The 23238-nt window shown below is 38.4% G+C and overlaps 1 protein-coding gene across 1 annotated transcript; it reads left to right on the top strand.

Moving 5' to 3' along the window:
- The first annotated feature begins 540 nt into the window (after positions 1-540).
- On the top strand, positions 541-23238 carry LOC139762830 (transitional endoplasmic reticulum ATPase-like). Its single transcript, XM_071687984.1, is given in 17 exon segments — positions 541-670; positions 4371-4605; positions 4950-5084; positions 6546-6725; positions 10079-10220; positions 10981-11100; positions 12899-13005; positions 14617-14797; positions 16097-16290; positions 16477-16626; positions 16811-16907; positions 17699-17826; positions 19543-19656; positions 20316-20510; positions 21888-21912; positions 21915-22042; positions 22206-23238. Coding segments are annotated over 17 exon segments (2382 nt in total). The 5' UTR covers positions 541-659; the 3' UTR covers positions 22446-23238.

The raw sequence follows: 23238 nt of genomic DNA, 5'->3' as shown, positions 1-23238 counted from the left end.
ACAAATTGCGTATATAATGTGCTTCAAACCCTGGTGAAGCTATCTCACTGTCATCTTATCATGAATTTTGTTCTTCAATATTGTTTTACTGCAATAATTGTCATGTTGATGACGACTTATGTCTAAGTTACGAATACATTATATGATATAGTCATTATGTAAGGAGTACCTTAATAGAGATAGTGCCGGTTTTATAGCGAGAATGATACGTAGAGGTATGCAAATGATAGAAAGCTTGGCATGAAAAGAGAGTCATTGACATGATCTTGGCATTATTAGTAATTACATTGCGTAAAGCTGTGTGTGCGTGCAAGTCATGCTAGCCAGGTGACAACCTCAAATTTCTTACCCCTAAATCCTCATAAACATAAGATAATACACGAAGGTGAGTCTTCCAGCTTAACACGGACAGTCTCATGAATGTGTTTAGTCAATGTAAGATGGTTAATGTCTCACAGGAGTTTGGAAATATGTGAAGTTTTGCCGGGATGGCGTGATGGCGGATTTGAATTTGGCGGGTGTTGGGTCAGCCAATGGCGGCGGCGACAGTGGCGACGAATCAGCGAATCGAATTCCACGTCAAGCCAGTTTGCGGTCGTCAGGCAAAGGGTGAACATTATTGGTGATCTTTGGGACTAAATTCGTAATAAACACACACCATGGCTGAACAGTAGGTTTATTTGGCTCATAAGTTGTCTGAGGACCTGAAATAATGGTTACCCTAGGGGTTAAATGTGTATAGGAGAGTGTTTGATGTGAATTAAGTACCGGTTCTCCTTGCGCCCCCGTGGCTTCGGTCAGTTTTCGTAACAAATGCGTCGAATATCGTATTTTCCTGCCTTTCCCCGCCATTAATACGCATCCGTGACCTAACCTGCATGAATGATGGCCTCCTGGGTGATTGAGAGGTAGAGTAAGGCAATAGAAGGGAGGGTGAGGCATGGCAGCGTCCTGCCTTCAATTTTGCTCCGTCACTACCTGGGGCTTGGGTCACCCACCCATGTATCTTCCTCAGCTCAATTACGTCATTTTAATTGCCCCATCGGCCGTAATGGCCTCGTCTGCCTGTTCTTGACGAGCCGAGCTCACTGGTTGAGAGCAATTAGGGCGATAATGATGTGTATTATGGGTAAGGAGGCGATGTTTACAGGAAACAAAGGCATGACAGAGAATGGGGTCCACTCAGCTGATTGTTGACCATGGGACACAACGTGTCCCAAACTTGGGACGTCCAACCATGACTCATACCTGATCCTACCATGACCCATGCCTGATCCTTCCATGTCTCATACCTGATCCTTCGACCTGGACTCATACCTGATCCTACCATGTCCCATGCCTGATCCTATCATGTCTTATACCTGATCCTTCCATGTCTCATACCTGATCCTACCATGTACCATGCCTGATCCTTCCATGTCTTATACCTGATCCTTCGACCTGGACTCATACCTGATCCTACCATGTCCCATGCCTGATCCTATCATGTCTTATACCTGATCCTTCCATGTCTCATACCAGATCCTACCATGTACCATGCCTGATCCTTCCATATCTTATACCTGATCCTTCGACCTGGACTCATACCTGATCCTACCATGTACCGTGCCTGATCCTTCGACCTGGACCCATACCTGATCCTACCATGTTTTATACCTGATACTTCGACCTGGACTCATACCTGATCCTACCATGTACCATGCCTGATCCTACCATATACCATGCCTGATCCTACCATGTCCCATACCTGATCCTTCTATGTCTTATACCTGATCTTACCATGTCTTATACCTGATCCTTCGACCTGGACTCATACCTGATCCTACCATGACCCATACCTGATCCTACCATGACTCATACCTGATCTTTCGACCTGGACTCATACCTGATCCTACCATGTCTTATACCTGATCCTTTGACCTGGACTCATACCTGATCCTACCATGACTCATACTTGATCCTTCAACCTGGACTCATACCTGATCCTACCATGACTCATACCTGATCCTTCGACCTGGACTCATACCTGATCCTTTGACCTAGACTCATACCTGATCCTACCATGACCCATACCTGATCCTTCTACCTGGACTCATACCTGATCCTACCATGACTCATACCTGATCTTTCGACCTGGACTCATACCTGATCCTACCATGTCTTATACCTGAAGCTTTGACCTGGACTCATACCTGATCCTACCATGACTTATACCTGATCCTTCGACCTGGACACATACCTGATCCTACCATGACTCATACCTGATCCTTTGACCTGGACTCATACCTGATCCTACCATGTCTTATATCTGATCCTTTGACCTGGACTCACACCTGATCCTGCCATGACCCATACCTGATCCTTCGACCTGGACTCGACCTAAACTTGTATATATTATTATTTGACCTGAGTAATATTAACTTAGAAAGGTCTTCCTTCTGTAAACCTGGACGTAATGCAGATATGTCTCTTCCACTGAAGAATTGATTTCATACATCAATTAAACCTACTTTGTATTTTTTGTTAGTTATCCCTTGTACAAAAAAAAAAAGGTTCTGCTTCAAACTTAAACTATAAGTAAATTCTACCTTTATCCATCTTAGATATCATGTTCAAGTGTGAGTTTATGGAGGAGGAGGTTCAAGGATGAGAAGCAGATCGAGTGAGAGAAGAAGGAACGGGACTGTAGGATGTGGATGAATGCAGTGTCGAGGCATTAGTATATTTGGTTACTTGTGGAAGAAAGGAAATCATTGATGAAAAAGGAGTAAAAGTGTAGGAGGCAGTACAGAGCCTTCATTTTGTTTGAATTGTTAGGGATTTATGCAAATTTTTGCTTTATTAATGAAACAATAAGTATGAATAAGACTTTTATATCATGGTTTTTTTTCAGCTACAATTCGCCATGTGACCCAATATTGGTTTAATCAAAATTCTTTGACTGGAATTTTGTGAGTTTTTCAGTCAATTCTTTAACTTTTACAAATATTGTAAGAGTTCCCGTCAGTTGGTGTATCCCTTTGTCCAACTAAATGATGTTAGAGCATTAGTATGAGCTGGGCTGGGCTACCTTAGGTTGCACTGAATTAACTTTGGTCTGGTTGTATCTTCAGAAGATATATTGTATTTAATCATTCAAAGTACTTTTTTTCCAGATTTTCAGAGGCTTTCCTAGTTTGTTGGGTTTACGTAAGATTGGAAAATGAGGGACTAGTGGATTTACTGGGTTTGGGATTCATTCTTCCTTTACAAATTTCCCGTGTCTAACACAAGGTAGTTGCCTGGTGAAGTTATCAGAAGTCAATAATCAAGTAGCGTAAGGAGAGTTGATTCTTATCAGAAAAATTATAATCATAGTGTTTTCATACTATCTCATAAGCTGTTTCACTGTGGTTCACAAACCATTTTGTTGTCCACAACCCCCCCACAACATCCACAGAGCAGCATTGAGAGCAAAATAGAATAACTGAGGGTTCCATGCCAATTAAACGAAACTTAAGAGTAATTAGATAGAAGATACCTTCAGACTAAACTGGATAAAACTAAAGAATGGGGAAAAGATAAAGAGAACAGTAGCAAGTGAGGAGAGGATAGTTGAGCTTGAGGAAAAGATTTAAATGCTGACAAAAAATTGCAGGATTTGTTTGTAGACTACCAGTTTTGCAGAAAGTAATAAAAGTATTGGAAAGAGCTCCAAATTGATTTTATGGGTAAAGAAAATAGGAAAACTGTAATTAGACCGTCCATAGTTGGAGAATGTACTGTATGAAAAAGTGTTTTAACAAGCAGAGTTGGAAATACCAACATTTGGTTCAATTCTGATATTTAATCGTGTGCCTTGAAGAACGGTCTCGGTACCAGCTTCCCGTCTTTTTATGATAACATGTGATGTAGACAGAGTTAGAATTAAGTACAGTACAATGTTATGCAGACAACATCAGAGAAAGTGAAGTAAATTTAGAAAGCTACAAAGAGGCATAGATGAAGTCTTTCACTTGGCTTCCCCAAACAATTTCACTGGGGATCAATTTCAGCTCCAGCATTGGTGAAGTGAAGGAAAACAATACAGAATAGTGAACAAACATAGATACCCTCATAAAACAATTGAGCAATGTGAAAGCCTACAGGGAATACCGTATCTGTGAAGAGAGTTTGCAAAATCTCATCATAAGTACTTACATAGAAGCAGGAAATGGCGATCAAGTATAATAAAGAATAATAGAAATATACGATTTTGTAATTATGAAATAAGTGAAATATTTTAGTTTTGAATTTTGCTCTTTGGTAATTCATGAGGTAACTTTCTTATACCATGTTTTTCGAGTATTTTTGTTATTGTGTAAATTTATAGTGTGCATTTTTTTTTCTAGGGAGGACTTGGCCACAGCTATACTTAAAGAGAAGAAAAAGCCCAACCGCCTCATTGTGGAAGATGCAGTTAATGATGATAATTCAGTGGTTGCACTTAGCCAGGCTAAGATGGATGAACTTCAGCTCTTCCGTGGAGACACAGTGCTGATCAAGGGCAAAAAGCGCAAGCAGACAGTCTGTATTGTGCTTTCTGATGATACCATGTCAGATGACAAAATTCGCATGAACCGTGTTGTAAGTGGTTCCTTTGAGATTCCCAGCTTTTTGATTTAGTTATATCCCAACACATAAAAACAGTTTTGGTAAATTGTAGATATGACATATTATGTTTATGTAAGATATGGCTAAGGTTTTCATTGTCATTTTTAAATCTTTGTGTCATATGTGTATTTATTGTTTATTATGTAAATGATAGATGAAGGATACTCTTTGCAGAGTATCTTCATTTCAGCCTAAGTGCAAGGTGATCAGGTTTGTCACAGGATTTTTTATAATTTTTAACATAGGAAGTGAGTAAGGTGTGAGTGCATTTTTCACAGTTGTATTCATTGTTGATCTGAACAAAGGAAACTTTTCAGGTGAGAAACAATCTACGCATTCGATTGGGTGATATTGTAGCCATCCAGCCATGCCCAGATGTGAAATATGGCAAGAGAATACATGTCCTCCCAATTGATGACACTGTGGAAGGTTTGACGGGTAACATCTTTGAGGTTAGTGCTGGTGATCAGATGCTGCATTTTGATTGCATTATATTGTCGTAAGTTTTTGGCAGAATGCAAGCTGGACAAGAATAAATATTTGAATTACAGAGGTATGCTCATTGATTATATCAAGTATGGTTTATAGATCATCTGACTTAGGAGTATTGTGGTTTCAGGAAAGGCAGAAGGTATACGGACCAGGGGTTTGCTGTGTAGAATTTGTGTGAGAAAGGCATGAAAATAATGAGTTTTATATAACATTTATGGTTGTGTAGAAAACCTCTGATAGGGTTGTGGAAGGCGCTTCATACATATGGCATAAATAGAAAGATGTTGAATGTAATGAGGAGGTTTTTGCTGGTCGAGTAAAGTATTTGTGCATGCAGGGAGAGAGAAGGATGAGCAGTCCTCAGTGGAGGTGGGTCTTCATCAAAGGTGTGTGACATCACCATCAATGTTTGATCTGTTCATGGGATGGGGTTGATGGGCATTAGAGGGGAATTAGTTTTTATATGTAGATAGGTCTATGGTGGCAGACTTCTGGAAGAAACACCAGAACTTGGTGACAGATTGTAGGAGTGTGTGTGAAAGTAGGAAGGTGAGACTTACTGTGAATGAAATGTGAGGTAGTGAGGTGCAGAAGGGGGTGGGGACGAGACAGGTTGGATCGAGTACAAGACAGGTTGGGTTGAGTGCAAGGGTGAAGGGGAGGAATTGGAGTATTTTAGGTACCAGGGAGTTGATTTGGCATTAGATAGAACCTTAGGGGCTGAAATAAATCATCAGGAGCATGTTGAACAGAAAATGGTCTCCTTTGAAATGAGAAGAACCTCAGCCAGACTACATTTCTTTTCATCCTTTGATGATACATCCTTGCTGATGGTTACTTTCCATTCATGATGTAACCGCTTGCAGGTGAAGTCTGGTGACCCCCCTCAATTATTATTTTGTATTGGAAAATATTTCTTTTATTTGACAATTGTAATTGATGTGAAAATTAGAAATCATCGAAAGGTTATTGAAAATGCTGCCTAATGATTAGGTGGCAGAGCTTTTTTATGCTTAGGAAAATTTTAAGTTGATTTTGATTAAACTTAGTATGCCTTATGGTTTTGTGCACATGCAGGTTTCTTATGAATTTAGGTGCATGCATATACTGAGATTGTTCCAATTGGATTCACTGAGTTATTGTCTTATAGATTACATATTGGGTCAATTTTTCCTTAGTTATTCATATATTGAAGCAGCTGATTATTGTTTGTGTGTGATAACTAGATTATAGTAAAGAATTCTCCAGGAATACATTTCAAGCATTGATGTTAGATTTGCTCATATAGGAATCTTATGGATGTTCTGATTGTGCCACCATTATTTTGATTGCAAGGGGGTAGTTGTAACAGATAGTTGCATCAGTATGTTAAAAAGCATATGTAAGTTACACACTGTAATGCATTGATTATTCTTTTTCAGGTGTTTCTTAAACCGTACTTTTTAGAGGCTTACCGACCCATTCATAAAGGTGACCTGTTTCTTGTACGTGGAGGCATGAGAGCAGTTGAGTTCAAAGTGGTTGAGACTGATCCAGCTCCATACTGCATTGTATCTCAGGACACTGTTATTTACTGTGAGGGTGAACCAGTAAAGCGAGAGGTGGGTGGATATGTGCAAGATATCTTGTTTGCTTTTCTTTATACATTTCCATTGCTTTCTTCTGTGATATATGAAACTTTTCAAACTGAATTATGGGTTGTCAAAGACTGAAGATGTGTTTTGTAAAGAAATCCGTGGATAGTGACAAGGTTGAAAGCGTCTTCTGTTATGGTGGGATTGGAGGATGTATTTAAGAGATAGGGTGATGGAAACCTGTATCTGTAGTATGATAGCTGAAAGTAAGAGGAACTAGAATGTGAAGCAGTTGATTGTATTTGGTTAATGAAATGCTGAAAGTTAGGTATTTCAGATGAGGCCAGAGAAACTTATGTTGATTGTGTGAATGAGTGAATGTCTCTGCAGACAAACATATTATATTATTGGAATAATTAGAGAATTGCTTGATCAGTTAGAAAGATTTTATTCATATGTATGGTTGTACAAATTGAGGTTATATGCTTGAGTTGAAAGACCAGTACTTCTTTACATCCTTACTAAAAAATGTTTATCCAGGTTTTTATGGCCTCTGGTTACTCATTTGCTGCATCTCTTGAACTATTCCATATCGGTATCAATATGCTGATTGAGAGACTCGAAGGCTGTTATCATGCCCCGTACTCTCACTTCTCCATGGTGGACAGCTTTATAGTCACTCTGTCTTCATTGTGTGTCTGTTCACATAGGAGTCAAGACATGGTACATGTTTACAGGTAAAGAGAAGGGGCAACGTATGTGTAACATACTCTTCCAGAAACACACAAATAGTGATCACAACAAGTAGGTGTTTACAAGATGCTGATAGGTCTTACCTCTTAGTTGAGAAATGACAGCAGTGGTGACAAAATGCACTTATGTTTCAAATTTGGAGGATGGTTAAATGAAACGGTGAAAATGTAAGGACACAGTTTGAGGAAATTGATAGAAAAATTTATGACGAGGTATTTAAGGATGTAGTTATTTAGTTGTTATTGAATCAGGGCATGTGTAGCGTCAGGGGTAAACCATGGAAAGTTTTGTGGGGCCTGGGTGTGGAAAGGGAGCTGTAGTTTTTGTGCATTACACACGACAGCTAGAGACTGAGTGTGAACAAATGTGGCCTTTGTTGTCTATTCCTAGCGCTACCTCGTATGCGTTGGGGGGGGAATTGGGTGCTGTCTTTCATGTGTGGCGGGATGGTGACGGGAATGGATGAAGATTGCAAGTATGAATATGTACATGTGTATATATGTGCATGTCTGTTTATGTATATGTTGAAATGCATAGGTATGTATATGTGCGTGTGTGGGCGTTTATGTATATACATGTGTATTTGGGTGGGTTGGGCCATTCTTTTGTCTGTTTCCTTGTGCTACCTCACTAACGCGGGAGACACGACTAAGTATAATAAAATAAGATAAATATATATTTAGAACATGTGGCCAGGAGTGTGACATATAACATGGGCCTTGGGGAAAATAATTAACTCCCCCTCTTCTCAGCAGCAGGGCCATTTAACCCTTTTTAACTTTTTAAGAACTTTAAAAAATCCTGAATTGGACAGCAGTGACCTCATAAGAAAGGCAAAATGCATGTAGTGTATTTTGCAACCATGTTGAAGTGAGGATGAGGGTTTTTGCTAAACATTTGACATGGTGGGATTTTAAAAAATGAGGAGTTGAGGCTCGGATACTATGACCCCTTCTCCCCTGTATGGCTAGCATGTCATGTAATAGGTTGGTCAAGAAGAAATATGCCACTACAGTTGAAGAGTTATTGAAAAGAGATAGATCACAGGAGTAGATTTATGGAATGAGAGCAATACTTAAGGTTAGGCATATTTCAGATAAAGAATTTTTAGGAATGATTTGATAGTTGGTGCAATTAGTGTTAGTTTGTACAATTGATCTTGGTTCTCAGTGAATCAGCTTGATATATGAAATGGAAATGTAAGAAGCTCTTATGTAAGGATTGAATTCTGTGTTTATAAACTTAAGGTTTGTTACGGCTTAAGGATATGCATGAGCTAACCTTCCCTTTTTCATCTCGATAGAATTGATGAAAAATGAGTTTGATTTATGATTTGTTGCATAGTAGATTGGGAAAGACAGCTGCATATCCAGCCCACTCCAGTGCTGAATCTAATTTGTTTGGAATTTGAGTTAATTGATATTGTTTATGGCTAGGTGAGGATGGTTTAGTTTTACTGATGCAGTCAACTATTTTGTAGTCTTGTGCCATGCAAGACAGGTGAGCTAATTGGCAGTCACCTTGAAACTTTTTCCTCTTTTTTTTTTTTTTTCATATGTCATCAGTGACATTTTGTGCTTGTATGCAGTCATGTCCAAACTTTTTCTTCCACTCTTTCAAAATTCCCTGTTTAGTCTGCATCAGTTTAAGTAGACGCATTGCTGTTCTCAACCTCAATGAATGATTTAGGAGGAGTTGGTCAACTTACCTTCAGTATAGTTTCATATATTCTGGCATGAAGAAGCAGCTTTGATTATCTTTGCAACATCCAACATGCAAAATTCTTTGTTCCATGAAGATCCTTTTGTTGAAGTGTTCTGATGCTGGAATGTATATAGTAGTATCAGTGATTTGACATTTATGGGAGACTTGTAACACATAAAGTTACTGATAAGTTCATGAGATGCTTGGCCTGATGCAATTAGAAATAGTAATGCGAAATAGTTTTTTTTTTTTTTCGCTGTCTCCCGCGTTTGCGAGGTAGCGCAAGGAAACAGACGAAAGAAATGGCCCAACCCACCCCCATACACATATATATACATACGTCCACACACGCAAATATACATACCTACTCAGCTTTCCATGGTTTACCCCAGACGCTTCACATGCCTTGATTCAATCCACTGACAGCACGTCAACCCCGGTATACCACATCGCTCCAATTCACTCTATTCCTTGCCCTCCTTTCACCCTCCTGCATGTTCAGGCCCCGATCACACAAATTCTTTTTCACTCCATCTTTCCACCTCCAGTTTGGTCTCCCTCTTCTCCTCGTTCCCTCCACCTCCGACACATATATCCTCTTGGTCAATCTTTCCTCACTCATTCTCTCCATGTGCCCAAACCATTTCAAAACACCCTCTTCTGCTCTCTCAACCACGCTCTTTTTATTTCCACACATCTCTCTTACCCTTACGTTACTTACTCGATCAAACCACCTCACACCACACATTGTCCTCAAACATCTCATTTCCAGCACATCCATCCTCCTGCGCACAACTCTATCCATAGCCCACGCCTCGCAACCATATGTTATTAAAAGTAGTCTTGGGTTATTATGCAATTAAATTTTTCTGTATATAGTCTGAAGTATTTTACTTGAAAAAATGTTTTGTTTTAAATTTAAGGAGGAGGAGGAGCAGTTAAATGAAGTGGGTTATGATGACATTGGTGGGTGCAGAAAACAGTTAGCGCAAATTAAGGAGATGGTAGAGTTGCCTTTGCGCCATCCATCGCTCTTCAAAGCCATTGGTGTTAAGCCTCCCCGAGGTAAGTTGTACCAGTTTTCTCCTTTTCTGATATACTTATCTTTTATTTTTGAGCTGGTTGTAAAACTGTAATATATGTTTATTTACTTTTGGTATTTAGCAAGAATTATTTCCTCAAAGGTTTTTGTGTTCACCAAATGCAAGTTATGTAATTGGGAGAGGAGTTCAAGATGATAGGTAGTATATTATTTCTGAGTTGGTGAAATATATTAGTCTGAGATGTTTTGGGCTTGCGTAGAGAAGGCAAGTTGGGGAGTTCACAAGGAGTCTTATCATAGTATGATTAAAGGGGTTGATGAGAGGATGACCAACTGTGACATGGGAAAACAGAGTGGAAGAGTACAAGAGGGAGAGAAATGGGAAAGAATGTGTGGAATGGTGTATGTGAGGGTGGCATGTAAGGACAAGTGGAGACTGATTCCAATGGCCATCCCTTAATGAGAGTTCTTGGAGGGAAAGGATATCAGAGGTATGGATAGATCATAATATAGTATTTTCAAGGAGTTAAACATAATTGATACTTAGAAAATTGCATGCAGTTCTAGCATGCAATCATATATGGTTATGTATAAGTTGGTAGCTCCTTATATTTTTTTGGTGTATTTATCTGAATAACTAATAGGTTGCTTCATTTGGAAGCCCCCTCCATTAGTTGCTGGGTATTGAGTTAAGAATTTGTCTTTATAGTAATTTTGCCATTGGTTTATTAGTGAGGGTTGGAGTTCATTTGCTATATAATTGTAATGTATGTTTTTCCACAGGGATATTGTTGTATGGCCCACCAGGCACTGGAAAGACTCTGATTGCCCGTGCTGTTGCAAATGAGACTGGGGCATTTTTCTTCCTGATTAATGGTCCAGAAATTATGTCCAAATTAGCAGGTGGGTGGAAATGCTTAGTCACATAAATACACGTACATGCATGTGCTTTAGATCCTGAATATCAAAGGCTCGTGGCTGAATCCTGGGCTAGATAGTCAGCCCAAAGTCAATCCAACTCTTCATCCACTGGGCAAAACTACAGATGAAGGAGTGTGATGTTTATGTCTATTAAGTGAGCACTGCACAGTTAAGGGGTAAGTTTTGTGAGTCTTCAGTATAGAAGTTGCATCTAGGGCATGAGAGGACTTGCACAATGTCAGATTGATGCATGTAATTTTTGGAGAGATTGATGATGTCCAGAATGCAGATGAGAAAGGAGAACATACATGCTTAAGTGTAATATCTGAAGGGTTTATGTCTGGAGTGAATTTTACAATTGGGTTGGGAGGGCAGTCATTTAGTGTTTGTCATATTTTTATAGTTTTAGGTTCCTGAAGTGTGAAGTTTCTCATGTTTACTTGGGGTTGATCATCGGTTATGAAGTGGTTCATATCAAAGGGGTTTAGTAATGTTGCAAAGAAGTGGATGCTAGACATATTAAAGCTAGACTGCATTAGAAATAGTTTTGGGTAATTATGCAAGGGCCGTGCTTTTGGTGCTATGCACATGACAGCTTGAGAATGGATGAGAGCAAATTAAGACAGTTTCTTTGTCTGTTCTTGGCACTATGTTGCAAACTTGGGAAATGGCAAACAAATATGAAACGAAAGTTCTGTCTATGTGTCTATACCTTTCATGCTTGTTCCCTTTGCCATTTCCCACATTAGCGAGGTAGTGCCAGGAGCAGATGAAGAAAGGTCCCCATTCACTTGTTTTTATTGCATGGTGTTGAAATTCCAGTCATTGGTTTGTAGGAGCATGGAAGATAGAATGGAGCTGTAGTGGCTTGTGTATATTTGATAATTAAAGCTGTGGGATAGGAGGAGCATGGTTTTCTTCCTGTGAGGACTCAAAACTACTTTAACTTTGAAATATAATCTTTTATTTTGTGTGTAATGATAGGTTTGCTTTACACAGATTAGGTCTTCCTTTATTTGGTTCCCCAAATTCATGTGTAATGCACCAAAACTACAGCCCACTGTCTTCAACCAGGCCCCACAGATCTTTCTGTGATTTCGCCTGGCTGCTTCATGTTCCCTGGTTCTGTCCATTGACAACATGTCGCCTTCTGCATATTACATTGCCCCATTTCACTCTATCCCATGCATGACTTTCACCCAGGCACTCAAAGTCTTTTTCACTCCATCCCTATATCTCAAGGTTATTGTTGCCAATCTTGTCCCCTCAACTTCTGATACACATATCCACTTTGTCAGCCTCTCCTCACTCATTCTCTTCATGTGTCCAGACCATTTTAGCACACCTTCTTTGGTTCTTTTCTTAGTACTCTGTCAAACCACCTCACAACTCCATATTGTCCTCAGCTATTTCATTTTCAACATATCCACCCTATTTGCAGATTCTCATTTGTAGCACATGCCTAGTATTCATACAATATTGTTAGGACTACTATGCCTTCAGACATGTTCACTTAAGCTGTTTCACATATTCCTCTGTGCTACCAGAACCTATACTGTTACAAATCGTATGAATGTATTCAGAATTAATAAGTATGTCTCTTTGGGAGATTTGAATGGAAATCTGCTTATGTCTCGAGATTGGAAGTCAAATATAATTTTTTTTTTATTGTTGGTCCCAAGAAAAATTTTTGCGTTTGTAAAATATGTTATCTGCCTATAGGTTTGACTATATACCTTCAAAATGTACTTATAGGTTTTAACTAGCTTTTGTTTTTCAGGTGAATCTGAAAGTAATCTTCGAAAAGCATTTGAAGAAGCAGAAAAAAATTCTCCAGCTATTATTTTCATAGATGAAATTGATGCCATTGCTCCAAAACGTGAAAAGGTATGAGAATAGGCCATAATAAGTTATTGGTATTATTCACAACACTAGAAACTATTTTAAGCTTTATTTTGCCATATTAATGTCAGATAAAATGATGTTATTGGTTTTCTTCCACTGAGGCCTCAAATATGCTCAAGATGTCATACAATTTGAAATAATAACCCCTTTTTTCCTGTGTAATGATAGGTGTGAATTCACAGATCAGGGCTTCTTTTATTGGGTTCTACATTACAAAAAAATTTTGACTGGTTTAGTTTGTGTTTTTGCCAGGACTTGATTTATTTTGTTCTATACAAAGCTATTCCATTGGTTCAGTGTGCTTTTATAATTGGAGATTGAGAGTGATGGAAGGGTGGAGTGAAGGAGGTTATGAAGTATTGGGGCCTGATCATACAGGTGGGTGAAAGGCTTGCATGGGGAGAGAGTGAATTAGATCATTGGTGTATGGGAGGCACTATGCTGCCATGAGTATGTGAAGCTTTCATGGTGAACTTCTGAATCTGAATAGTTTTTGGATCTTGCTGGGAATGATGGGATCAATTATCAGTACATTATACATGACAGCAATAGTTTAGGCGTTTATAGATGAGGCTGTCGTCTGTTCTTGTTACTATCTTGGCAAAGGCTGGAGAGGCATTTAGGGTCAGAATAACTCAAAACCCTTAATTTACTCAAAATTTTGTGTTGTGCCTCTTAAAACAAGGTTTATTCTGTAACAAAACCTGAATCATAACTTCAAGAAAATTCCATGTTCAACCCTGAAACTTGATACAGATGGTTTTAATAGTTTCCAAATAACACTTCTTCCTGCTCTTATTTCACTTCCAGTAACTATGTTGCAGTGCTGGTGACAAATTTTGAAACTCAGTTTTAGTGTATATATTGTGGATATTCTTTTTGTTTTGAAAGTATTCATGTACGTAATTCAATCTTTGCTACCCATATTCCATGTTTATTATTTTTTTTCATTATACTTTGTCGCTGTCTCCCGCATTAGCGAGGTAGTGCAAGGAAACAGATGAAAGAATGGCCCAACCCACCCACATACACATGTAGATACATAAACGCCCACACACGTCTGTTTCCTTGCGCTACCTCGCAAACGCGGGAGACAGCGACAAAGTATAATAAAATATAAATAAATATATTTCACACATGTTCATATTCATACTTGCTGCCTTCATCCATTCCTGCCACCACCCTGCCAAACATGAAATGACACCCCACTCTCCCTGTGTGCATGTGAGGTAGCGCTAGGAAAGGACAACAAAATCCATATTCGTCCACACTCAGCCTCTAGCTGTCCCAGTATTCCATGTATCCTTCTTAGTCGTTTTCACCCAGGACTCTGTACTTTCCCATCCCTACTTTATTTTTAGTTCATCCATTCATCTCATTGGTCTACACAATTACTGTAATAAACCTAAAATTCAGAATTAATTTTGTTTATATGAAAGAATGATTTACTTAGCAGATGTAATTGGTTTGATAACATGCATGTATATTGCTCAAGGCATTGCTGCTGATGAAAAGGGAGGCTTGTTTTCAGAGTAATGGATATTGCCTTCAAAAATTGTAGAAGAATTTGATTAATATTGTAGTATTTTGCAGACACATGGAGAAGTTGAGCGACGCATAGTTTCACAGTTGTTGACATTAATGGATGGTCTGAAACAGCGCTCACATGTTATTGTTATGGCTGCCACTAATCGACCAAACTCTGTCGATCCTGCTCTAAGGCGCTTTGGTCGTTTTGACCGAGAAGTTGACATCAGTATCCCAGACACAACAGGTAATGTGATTGTAATTTTCTATAAAGATTTTTTCATCTCACAAGGCTGCATATTTTAGTACTTAACTACTTTTCATATTTGTTTGCCATTTCCAACAATGAGTTGGTGTTAGGACAAGACAAAATGTGAAGTAAGATTACACCCTTTGATAAACTAGACTTATCTTCACTTCAGTTAGTTATCAGTAGTTTATTTTTTGGCTTTGGTTGTTCATAGAAGTACCTTCATGAGAGAAGTAGATCAGTTGCTTGTCGTCCACTGATGGTTCTTCTCTGGACTTGAAAGTATATAAGGAATGAATGGTTTATCAGGGTGTCCTGCTAAATCACTTGCACATCTAAACAGAAAACTGAAAGTACAGTGAGTGTTTAGGTATACATTGAAAATAGCTGTCTTCATATTTAGCAAGCTATTTGTATCCTACATAAGGCCAGAACTAAAATATGCCTCGAGTTTGATCACTGCATCTATAGAAGCACAAAGAGCTAATAGAAAATGTCTGGGGCAGGGCAACAAATATATTATTAAAATAAAGAGACCTGTCACACAGAAAATATCTGGAGGAGGGCAATGAATATATTATCAAAATAAATAGACCTGTTCATAGCCTTGTAATTTTTAAAACTGATAGATGACTTAGACAGTGAGCAGTTCATTAAGAGATGTAGGGATAGAGCAAGTTGTGGATATAGCATGATATTAAGTAAGAAATTTGTGAAAAAGAAAGTTAAGAAATACTTTTATAGTATAAGAATGGTGGATGAATGGAAAAGAATGCGTGAAGATATGGTTAATGCAGACTGCAAATACAAATATTTGAATTTGTATGATAGTTGAAAATGTTCAAGAGATTGGGCCTTATGAGTATAAAACTCCCTCCCAGTACAGTACAGATATGTAGTTACAAATGGATTATAACAGTCTCAAACCATAGGGATGTTCATAGGCTTTACACTTTCCTTCAGATATTGCTATTTTGTAATTTCTAAATAGTGATTCCCCTACTTTGACCTTTCTCTCCATTTATGTATCTTTGTGATTATTGATGCAGCTCTTACTCTTTGTGCTGACATTTGATATCATCTGCACATTTATTAAAGTGGTACCATGTTGTAAAGCGTTTTTGAAGATAAACTGAACGACAATTATGATTTATTAGAGGTCATTGTTTTTGCTTGTTGCATGACCATGCTTCAGATGATAAGAAATGGTGTTGATTTTTGTTAAATTTTGTTAGCAATATTATTAGGTTTTTGATTGTGATTGTTTTGTATAGCAGACAGCATTGATATTCTCAGGTCGTCTGGAAATACTTCGTATTCACACAAAAAACATGAAGTTGTCGGATGATGTAGACTTGGAGCAAATAGCTGCAGAAACTCATGGCCATGTAGGTGCTGACTTGGCTGCGCTTTGTTCAGAAGCTGCTCTTCAGCAGATTCGAGAAAAGATGGATCTCATTGATCTCGATGATGACCAGATTGATGCTGAGGTAAGAATGCCTGCAATTCTTCAATATATTTACTGTTTGACAGTGCTGCTGGGGATTTATTCTGAAAAACGTGTTTTAGGTGGGTAATGAAAAATGATGAATTGAGAATGATGGGTAAAGGCTCATGGATTGTGTGACACAGACAAAGAGTACAGCAAGTTGATACTAATATTTCTCTTCTTTTAGGTACTTAACTCCTTAGCAGTAACAATGGAGAACTTTAGATTTGCCATGGGTAAGAGCACACCATCAGCTCTCCGAGAAACTGTTGTGGAGGTACCCAACATCACCTGGGATGACATTGGTGGACTAGAAAATGTTAAGAGAGAGTTGCAGGTTAGTTTAGAATGAGGCTTAAGTTTGAAACCTATTTGCAGGAGTATAAGCTTGAGATTGCTTTTACTGAATGTTGAATGTAAATAACTGATAAATTCACATGAAAAAGTATCTCACAGTTTTTGGAAGTTAGGGTAAACACACAATTATTAAAATTATATAATTGATTATTCTCCTATGATAGGAACTTGTCCAGTATCCTGTGGAGCATCCTGACAAATTCCTCAAGTTTGGCATGACTCCCAGCAAAGGTGTTCTTTTCTATGGTCCTCCTGGATGTGGTAAGTTGTCATATGAGCTGAGTATACGTTTTGGTTTCTTTTAGAGGAACATATGCCATTGTAAGAAGATTAATTTTATAATTCTGCATACTTTGTGTTAAACACCAAAGAGCAGCATTAAATATCATGTCTGAGGATTTTGTGTGTCTATAGCTTGTGGGTAATGCAGTAACCTTGTAATTGTACTTTGCACTCATCAGAATACTGTTCCATCTTTTTCTCTAAGCCATTATATTCATTCATCTTTCTCCATAATCTTTTTTTTTTTTTAGGAATAATTATTAACCAGTCTAGTTTTCTAGCATTCACAGCTACCTGTAAATGTGCTGAGAATTGTTTTTGCTCTGCCCAGCTGTACAGAATATCCTGGTTTCCTAATACTTTTGTCATGAATGCCGTACCTGTAGGTAGCCCTTATGCTTCACAGTGTGATCTTATGCCAACTGTGCATGCCAAACTTTAAGTAAATACTTCTATAACTGATTTCTCTACACAGTTCATGAAATGCCTCTCTTGTGGTTTCCTTATAATGAATCATAATAGCTTGGATACCTTACATTTTAGTATTTTTGTTGGTGCAGTCCCGTAAGCTATACAAGAGATGCATTTGATATGTACTTACCTCCTGCTCATGCTATAATTGTACAGCTATACATCACCTTATCATCGTATGGTTTTCACATTGTTCACTTTTATAACTTGTCATGAGCAGAAGTTGTGAGTGCTGTAATGTAGAATTACAAAATTTAGATTGTGACATCATACAGCTTTGTACTTATTTGCTTTCCCAGGTAAGACTCTCCTAGCAAAGGCTATTGCCAATGAATGCCAGGCTAACTTCATTTCCATCAAGGGTCCTGAACTTCTCACCATGTGGTTTGGTGAATCAGAAGCTAATGTGAGAGATGTATTTGATAAGGTCAGTGGATGTGATGCGTTCTTCTGATGGTTGCAAAAGAGAGGCTTTTACTTGAATCATACTTTACATTCTCAATATGTATGCATGATACTTGGTTTGGTTCAATTGCTGTGCATGTATCACTGTTAAAGTAACAGAATCTGTAAAGATTTTTACACCAAAAGAGTATTAGGTGAAATTGTCCAAGGAAAAAAAGGCCTGTGTTCTTGCTTGGAAGCAAGTAAATGTATATACAAACAAGATTTCAAGACTGACAGGGCTGAGTTGCCCACTTAGTAAAGTGACTGATAGCTTACAGAAAGATGAGGTTTTGAAAAAAACCCATCTTGTCAGGTTATCATTCACCTTCCTGGTCCTCCTAGGTTTATAAGACCCAGCCTCTCAAGGAGGGATGATAATGAAAGGCAGGGAAGGGAGGGGGAATGGTGTGTAAAGTGGTGAATTTGGCTGTGCCACCACCTTGAAGTCTTGCTTGCAGACATGTTCAAAAGAAGGTACATATTTGCTTTTCCCACCATTTTGAATGAAGCATTATGAACAGACAAACAAGCATTTGCCACATCCAGGTTCTAGCTGTCGTTTATTATGTACCAAAATGAGAGTCTGCCATCCAGTGAAATCCCCACAGACTATCCATTGGCTTACCATACCTGATTTTTATGCCCTCATTCTGTTCATGATTTTTTTGTTATCCATAACTGCCACATAAAAGTTCTTTTTCAAGTATTTCTCACACCCTTACCTGATCGCAAATGTCTGGCCTTTACACCTGTGCCTCTTGAGACCACAGTGCTTTGCTTTAGTCATTTACTTTGTGCATTACATCATTCACTTAGTCATTGCCGTATGATACCTCGCTGACGTGGAAAGGCTGATCAAATGTAATGATAATGAAAATGGTATATGTTACTGGATGCCTGATCTGCCCAACTGTATCAGTTGGACAGCTAACTTGATACTGTGTGTAGTCACCTTTCTTTTATTCCCCTGGATTAAGGTAGTTATTAAGTCTGTCCATATCATAAACTTTTTGTAACACAAGAAACAGTAGTCAGATTATGTGGTCTAGCACTTGTGTAATTACCTTTAATTACCTGTATGTAATTATTTATTGTTTAAAGTGTGTGGAGGGAGTTTTTCACTCGTGGGGCCACATCTTGAACTTTTTTCGTTCATCAAACTCTGCACAAAATCTTTTATTCATCCATCTTGGTGTTTGAAAAAGTTTAATCTTGTGGCCAGGAAGGGGTAACTGTAATTGAATGTGGTAAGCCAAATTGGGCTTTGGGAATGGTGGCAGACTAAGGTACTCATAATTGGAAAGATTTTGTAAAATGTATCGAGTTAAGGTTATGAAAGATTTTCAGGAGTCATTTCATTATACTTTTATCCTTTCTTACCTACTTATGCATTTCTCATGAGAGCAAGGTATCACCAGGAACAGGTGAAGAGATGGCTTTTTTACTAACATTTATTTTATGGCTGTCATGTGTAATGCACTGACAACACTCCATCCTGACTACAACTAGGCTCCATGGGCCTTTCTGTGGTTTTCCCCCTGCAGCTTCAAATGCCTTGGTTCAGGCCATTGACATTGTAACCCATAGTGCTTCAATTCACTCAGTCTTGGGTGTAGAGGGTTGGTATACAGATTGAACATTATTTGGAAGTTCCTTTTTGATGCTCATTTAGATCTGACTTAGATTACTCTTTCAGGCCCGTGCTGCTGCCCCATGTGTGTTATTCTTCGATGAGTTAGACAGCATTGCCAAGGCCCGAGGAGGTTCTGTAGGTGATGCTGGTGGTGCAGCTGATCGTGTCATCAATCAGGTAACATTTGATAATTCTACACGATTACAAGGAAACAAGTTCATTTGGTTATATTAATAGCTGGTATGTTGGTGAATTACCGTGGTGAAATCGGAGAAAGTGACATCGAGTTCTTGATAAAATTGTCTGTACAATATATTATTTTCTTTTTTCAGAGCAGAATGATTTTTGTTTAGTCTTTAAATATATCAGACTTTATCTTGCTCACAAATAGTCACTTGCTAAAATGTAGTAGCTTCACTTTCATCTGGAAAATATTTTGCCTTCATTGGCATAGTAATCCATCTTTTGTGTTACTGAATATGATTTACTTCATGCATTGCAGCAGTATTCTATTCTAAACCTCAGAGGAAGTTTTAAGTTGATGTCCTGCTCACAACTTCCTTATAAGGTCCATTTTTCACACCCTTTAAATTTATACGGGTACTGCACCTACTTATATGAGTACTGCGTCGTTTTCGGAATAGGTAGCAGTTAAACTTCATACTGGCAGTATTACTTTTTTCCACCATGAGGTATGGGTATGGTGTGCCCTAAATGATGTCAGCCATATGCAAGGCAAAACTTGTACAGGTTCTTTCAAATTTTCATGTTCAACATGTTTCAACTAAGACTTCAGATGCATGTAATGTAGCATAAAGTGATTTATGTCTTTATAGGTACTAACAGAAATGGATGGAATGGGAGCCAAAAAAAATGTCTTCATTATTGGTGCAACCAATCGACCCGACATCATTGATTCAGCCATTCTACGACCTGGGCGTTTGGACCAGTTGATCTACATCCCCCTCCCTGATGAGAAGTCACGGGTACAGATCCTGAAGGCTTGTTTAAGGAAATCCCCAGTATCTAGGGTAAGATGCTTTATCCTTTGTTTCATTACAATATTTAATTTTATGCCCTTATATTAAGAGGGGTATATCTCATTCAGGTTGTGTTTGGGTTTATAGGTGATAAAGGACCTCTATGGGACAAAGTTGTATGTGAAGTGAGAGCACTGATGGATGGTTATTGTGAAAAGAGAGGTGGTGGTGAAAGCATGGCAAAAGTGGATGGGATTGCAGATGAGTTTCTCAAGAAAGAGGGTGACGTTGTTGATTGGTTAATCAGGGTTTTCAGTGTTGGTGTGATACGATGTTAGGTGTCTGAGGACTGGCAGAATACCTGTAGAGGACTGGCAGAATACCTGTATAGTTCCATTGCATAAAAGTGAGGACAAAAGTGAAAGCTAAGATTGCAGAAACATGTTGATTGTCTTTGGTAAGGATTATTCAAAAGGGAAAATTCAGATTATAGAGATCTGTTGGAGTATATGAAAAGAGTTGACAGATGCCTTGTAGAATTTCATACGGATATGTTGTGGGAGGAAAGCTGCTAGATACAGTAAGGAGTTTCTTCAAGAGGGTAACGTATGTATGGAAGTACAAAGGGAGGTTGAATAGTGGTTTTAAGATGGGTATGTAATGTCACCATGGCTGTTTAATATGTACATGGATAGGGTAGTTAGGTAGGTAAATGCAAGGGTGTTTGAGAGATGAGTAGGTGGACAGTACACTTGGGTTGGTGTAGGAGTTACTTGAAAGGGTCTTGGAGTCGGTTGTTTATTAATTATTTGGCTCTGGTGGCAAGCTCGAGAGGATTTTTGGAAGCTGGTTCCTGAGTTTACTAGTGTGTGTGACAGGAGGATGTTAGAAGTTCATGAGAGTGAAAGTAGAGACTGAGGTTTAGCAGGAAAGGAACAAGACAGAGTGGTTTAAATATTTTTAAGCAGGGGGAAGCAGGGGTACTTTAGGTATTGGGCAGTAAACATGGCAAAGGATGGTGTAAATAATGTTTGCTTTCAAAAATTGAAATACACCTCATACATATAAAGTTTGTGGTGGTTAAAGATTGTGTATTTCTTAATTCATTTATAGAAAATACATTCAGGGGGAGGGAAATGTGTATAGTATGAAAATGGCAATCAATCTATGCAAAATACATTTTCTTTATACAGTCACATTCTGATGATTACTTTCAAGAAGTATTGCTTATGCAGATGTTTAGGGGGAAAAATCGATCAAAGCCTTTAATTTATCCCGCTGAGATGCTTATGCTTAATTAAGGTATCGACATTCTTTAGACTGTTGAGATATTTTACTTTTGTTTTTTCCCTGGCTCTACCTCGCTGACATGGGAAACAGCAATTAAGTATAATAGAATTTCTAACCAGATTTTATTTTGCTTTTCAGAGAGTTGACCTGGAGTACCTTGCCAAGTATCTCATGGATTTTCTGGAGCTGATTTGACGGAAATTTGCCAACGGGCTTGCAAATTAGCAATTAGACAGGCTATTGAAGCAGATATTCGACGGGAAAGGGAAAGAGCTGCTGGAGACAATATGGATGCAAGTATTTTAAAACTATCAGTTCTGTTATGGATCCAGATAAACAGGTGAATTGTTTATTGTATAACTGTGTGGATTTTAAAACTAGTCTCTAAATTAGTTGTAGTAAGATATTGCTTTGGATCATATGTTTAATGTCAAAATTTTTTTTTAATATTAACAGATGGAGGAAGAAGATCCCGTACCAGAAATAACTCGTGATCATTTTGAGGAGGCTATGAAGTATGCACGCCGCTCAGTCTCGGACAATGACATCCGCAAGTATGAAATGTTTGCCCAGACACTGCAACAGAGTAGAGGCTTTGGTTCCAATTTCCGTTTTCCAGACCAGCAGGGCCAAGGAGGTAGCAGTCATGGTGGAAACTTTGGTGCAGATGGCGATGATGACGACTTGTACTCTTAAAGCACTTCCTTATCCTGTAGGTGTAAACGATGGGGAGGAACTGCTTGGGGATTGAATCAGCCATCGTTGAGTGGTGTGTGTGTGATCATTCAGAGACCAAGGTTATTGTTGAAACAAGAGGAAGCATGATTTTGACAAAATGATTTTAGTTGAAGATCGAAAGAATATAATTTACATCTCATTCAACATTTTAAAATATTTGTGCTCCTTCATTCCAGTTTTATGTAAGTAGTAGATGCCTCTGGTTCTGAAGGATGCAATGATTCCAGCCAATGTAACTTATTACTCTTGGAACAAATGTGAAAGAGAACCAGTCCTAACTGCAACCACTACTCTTCGACTGAATAAAGGAGAGTGTAAAGGAGTAATTTGGGTAGAAGCTAAGGGAAAGTAATAAGGATGATACATGTCATGTAGCAGTGATACTTGTATTTCAAGCTTGGGGAAACTCACTGCAACAGATAGGTTATTTGTTGCTTTTTAGTCATTAAGTAGCTTTATTTGTTCCATAGGGAAAACTTCCCTCAGTATTTTTTATATTAGAATGTTAATGATTTAATAAGTGCGTTGCTCTAAGTTTGTCTTAATGCACTCTTACATGAATCAATACAACATGTCTGTGAGGAATGCTGATTGCACCTTTGATACAAACTAGTGCTCCACTGATAAGTATTTTTTGTGTACTGGGGTTATTGGTATGGAGCACTGCATGTGGTGAGTGTATAATATCCCCATGTGTAAATGTTAATACATGAACTTAACTTTTCTTACACAGTAAATAGAGAAGTCTTAA

This window comes from Panulirus ornatus, chromosome 45 (assembly GCF_036320965.1).
Source record: "Panulirus ornatus isolate Po-2019 chromosome 45, ASM3632096v1, whole genome shotgun sequence".
NCBI classification, from domain to species: Eukaryota; Metazoa; Arthropoda; class Malacostraca; order Decapoda; family Palinuridae; genus Panulirus; species Panulirus ornatus.
This window is presented reverse-complemented; position numbering and strand designations above follow the sequence as displayed.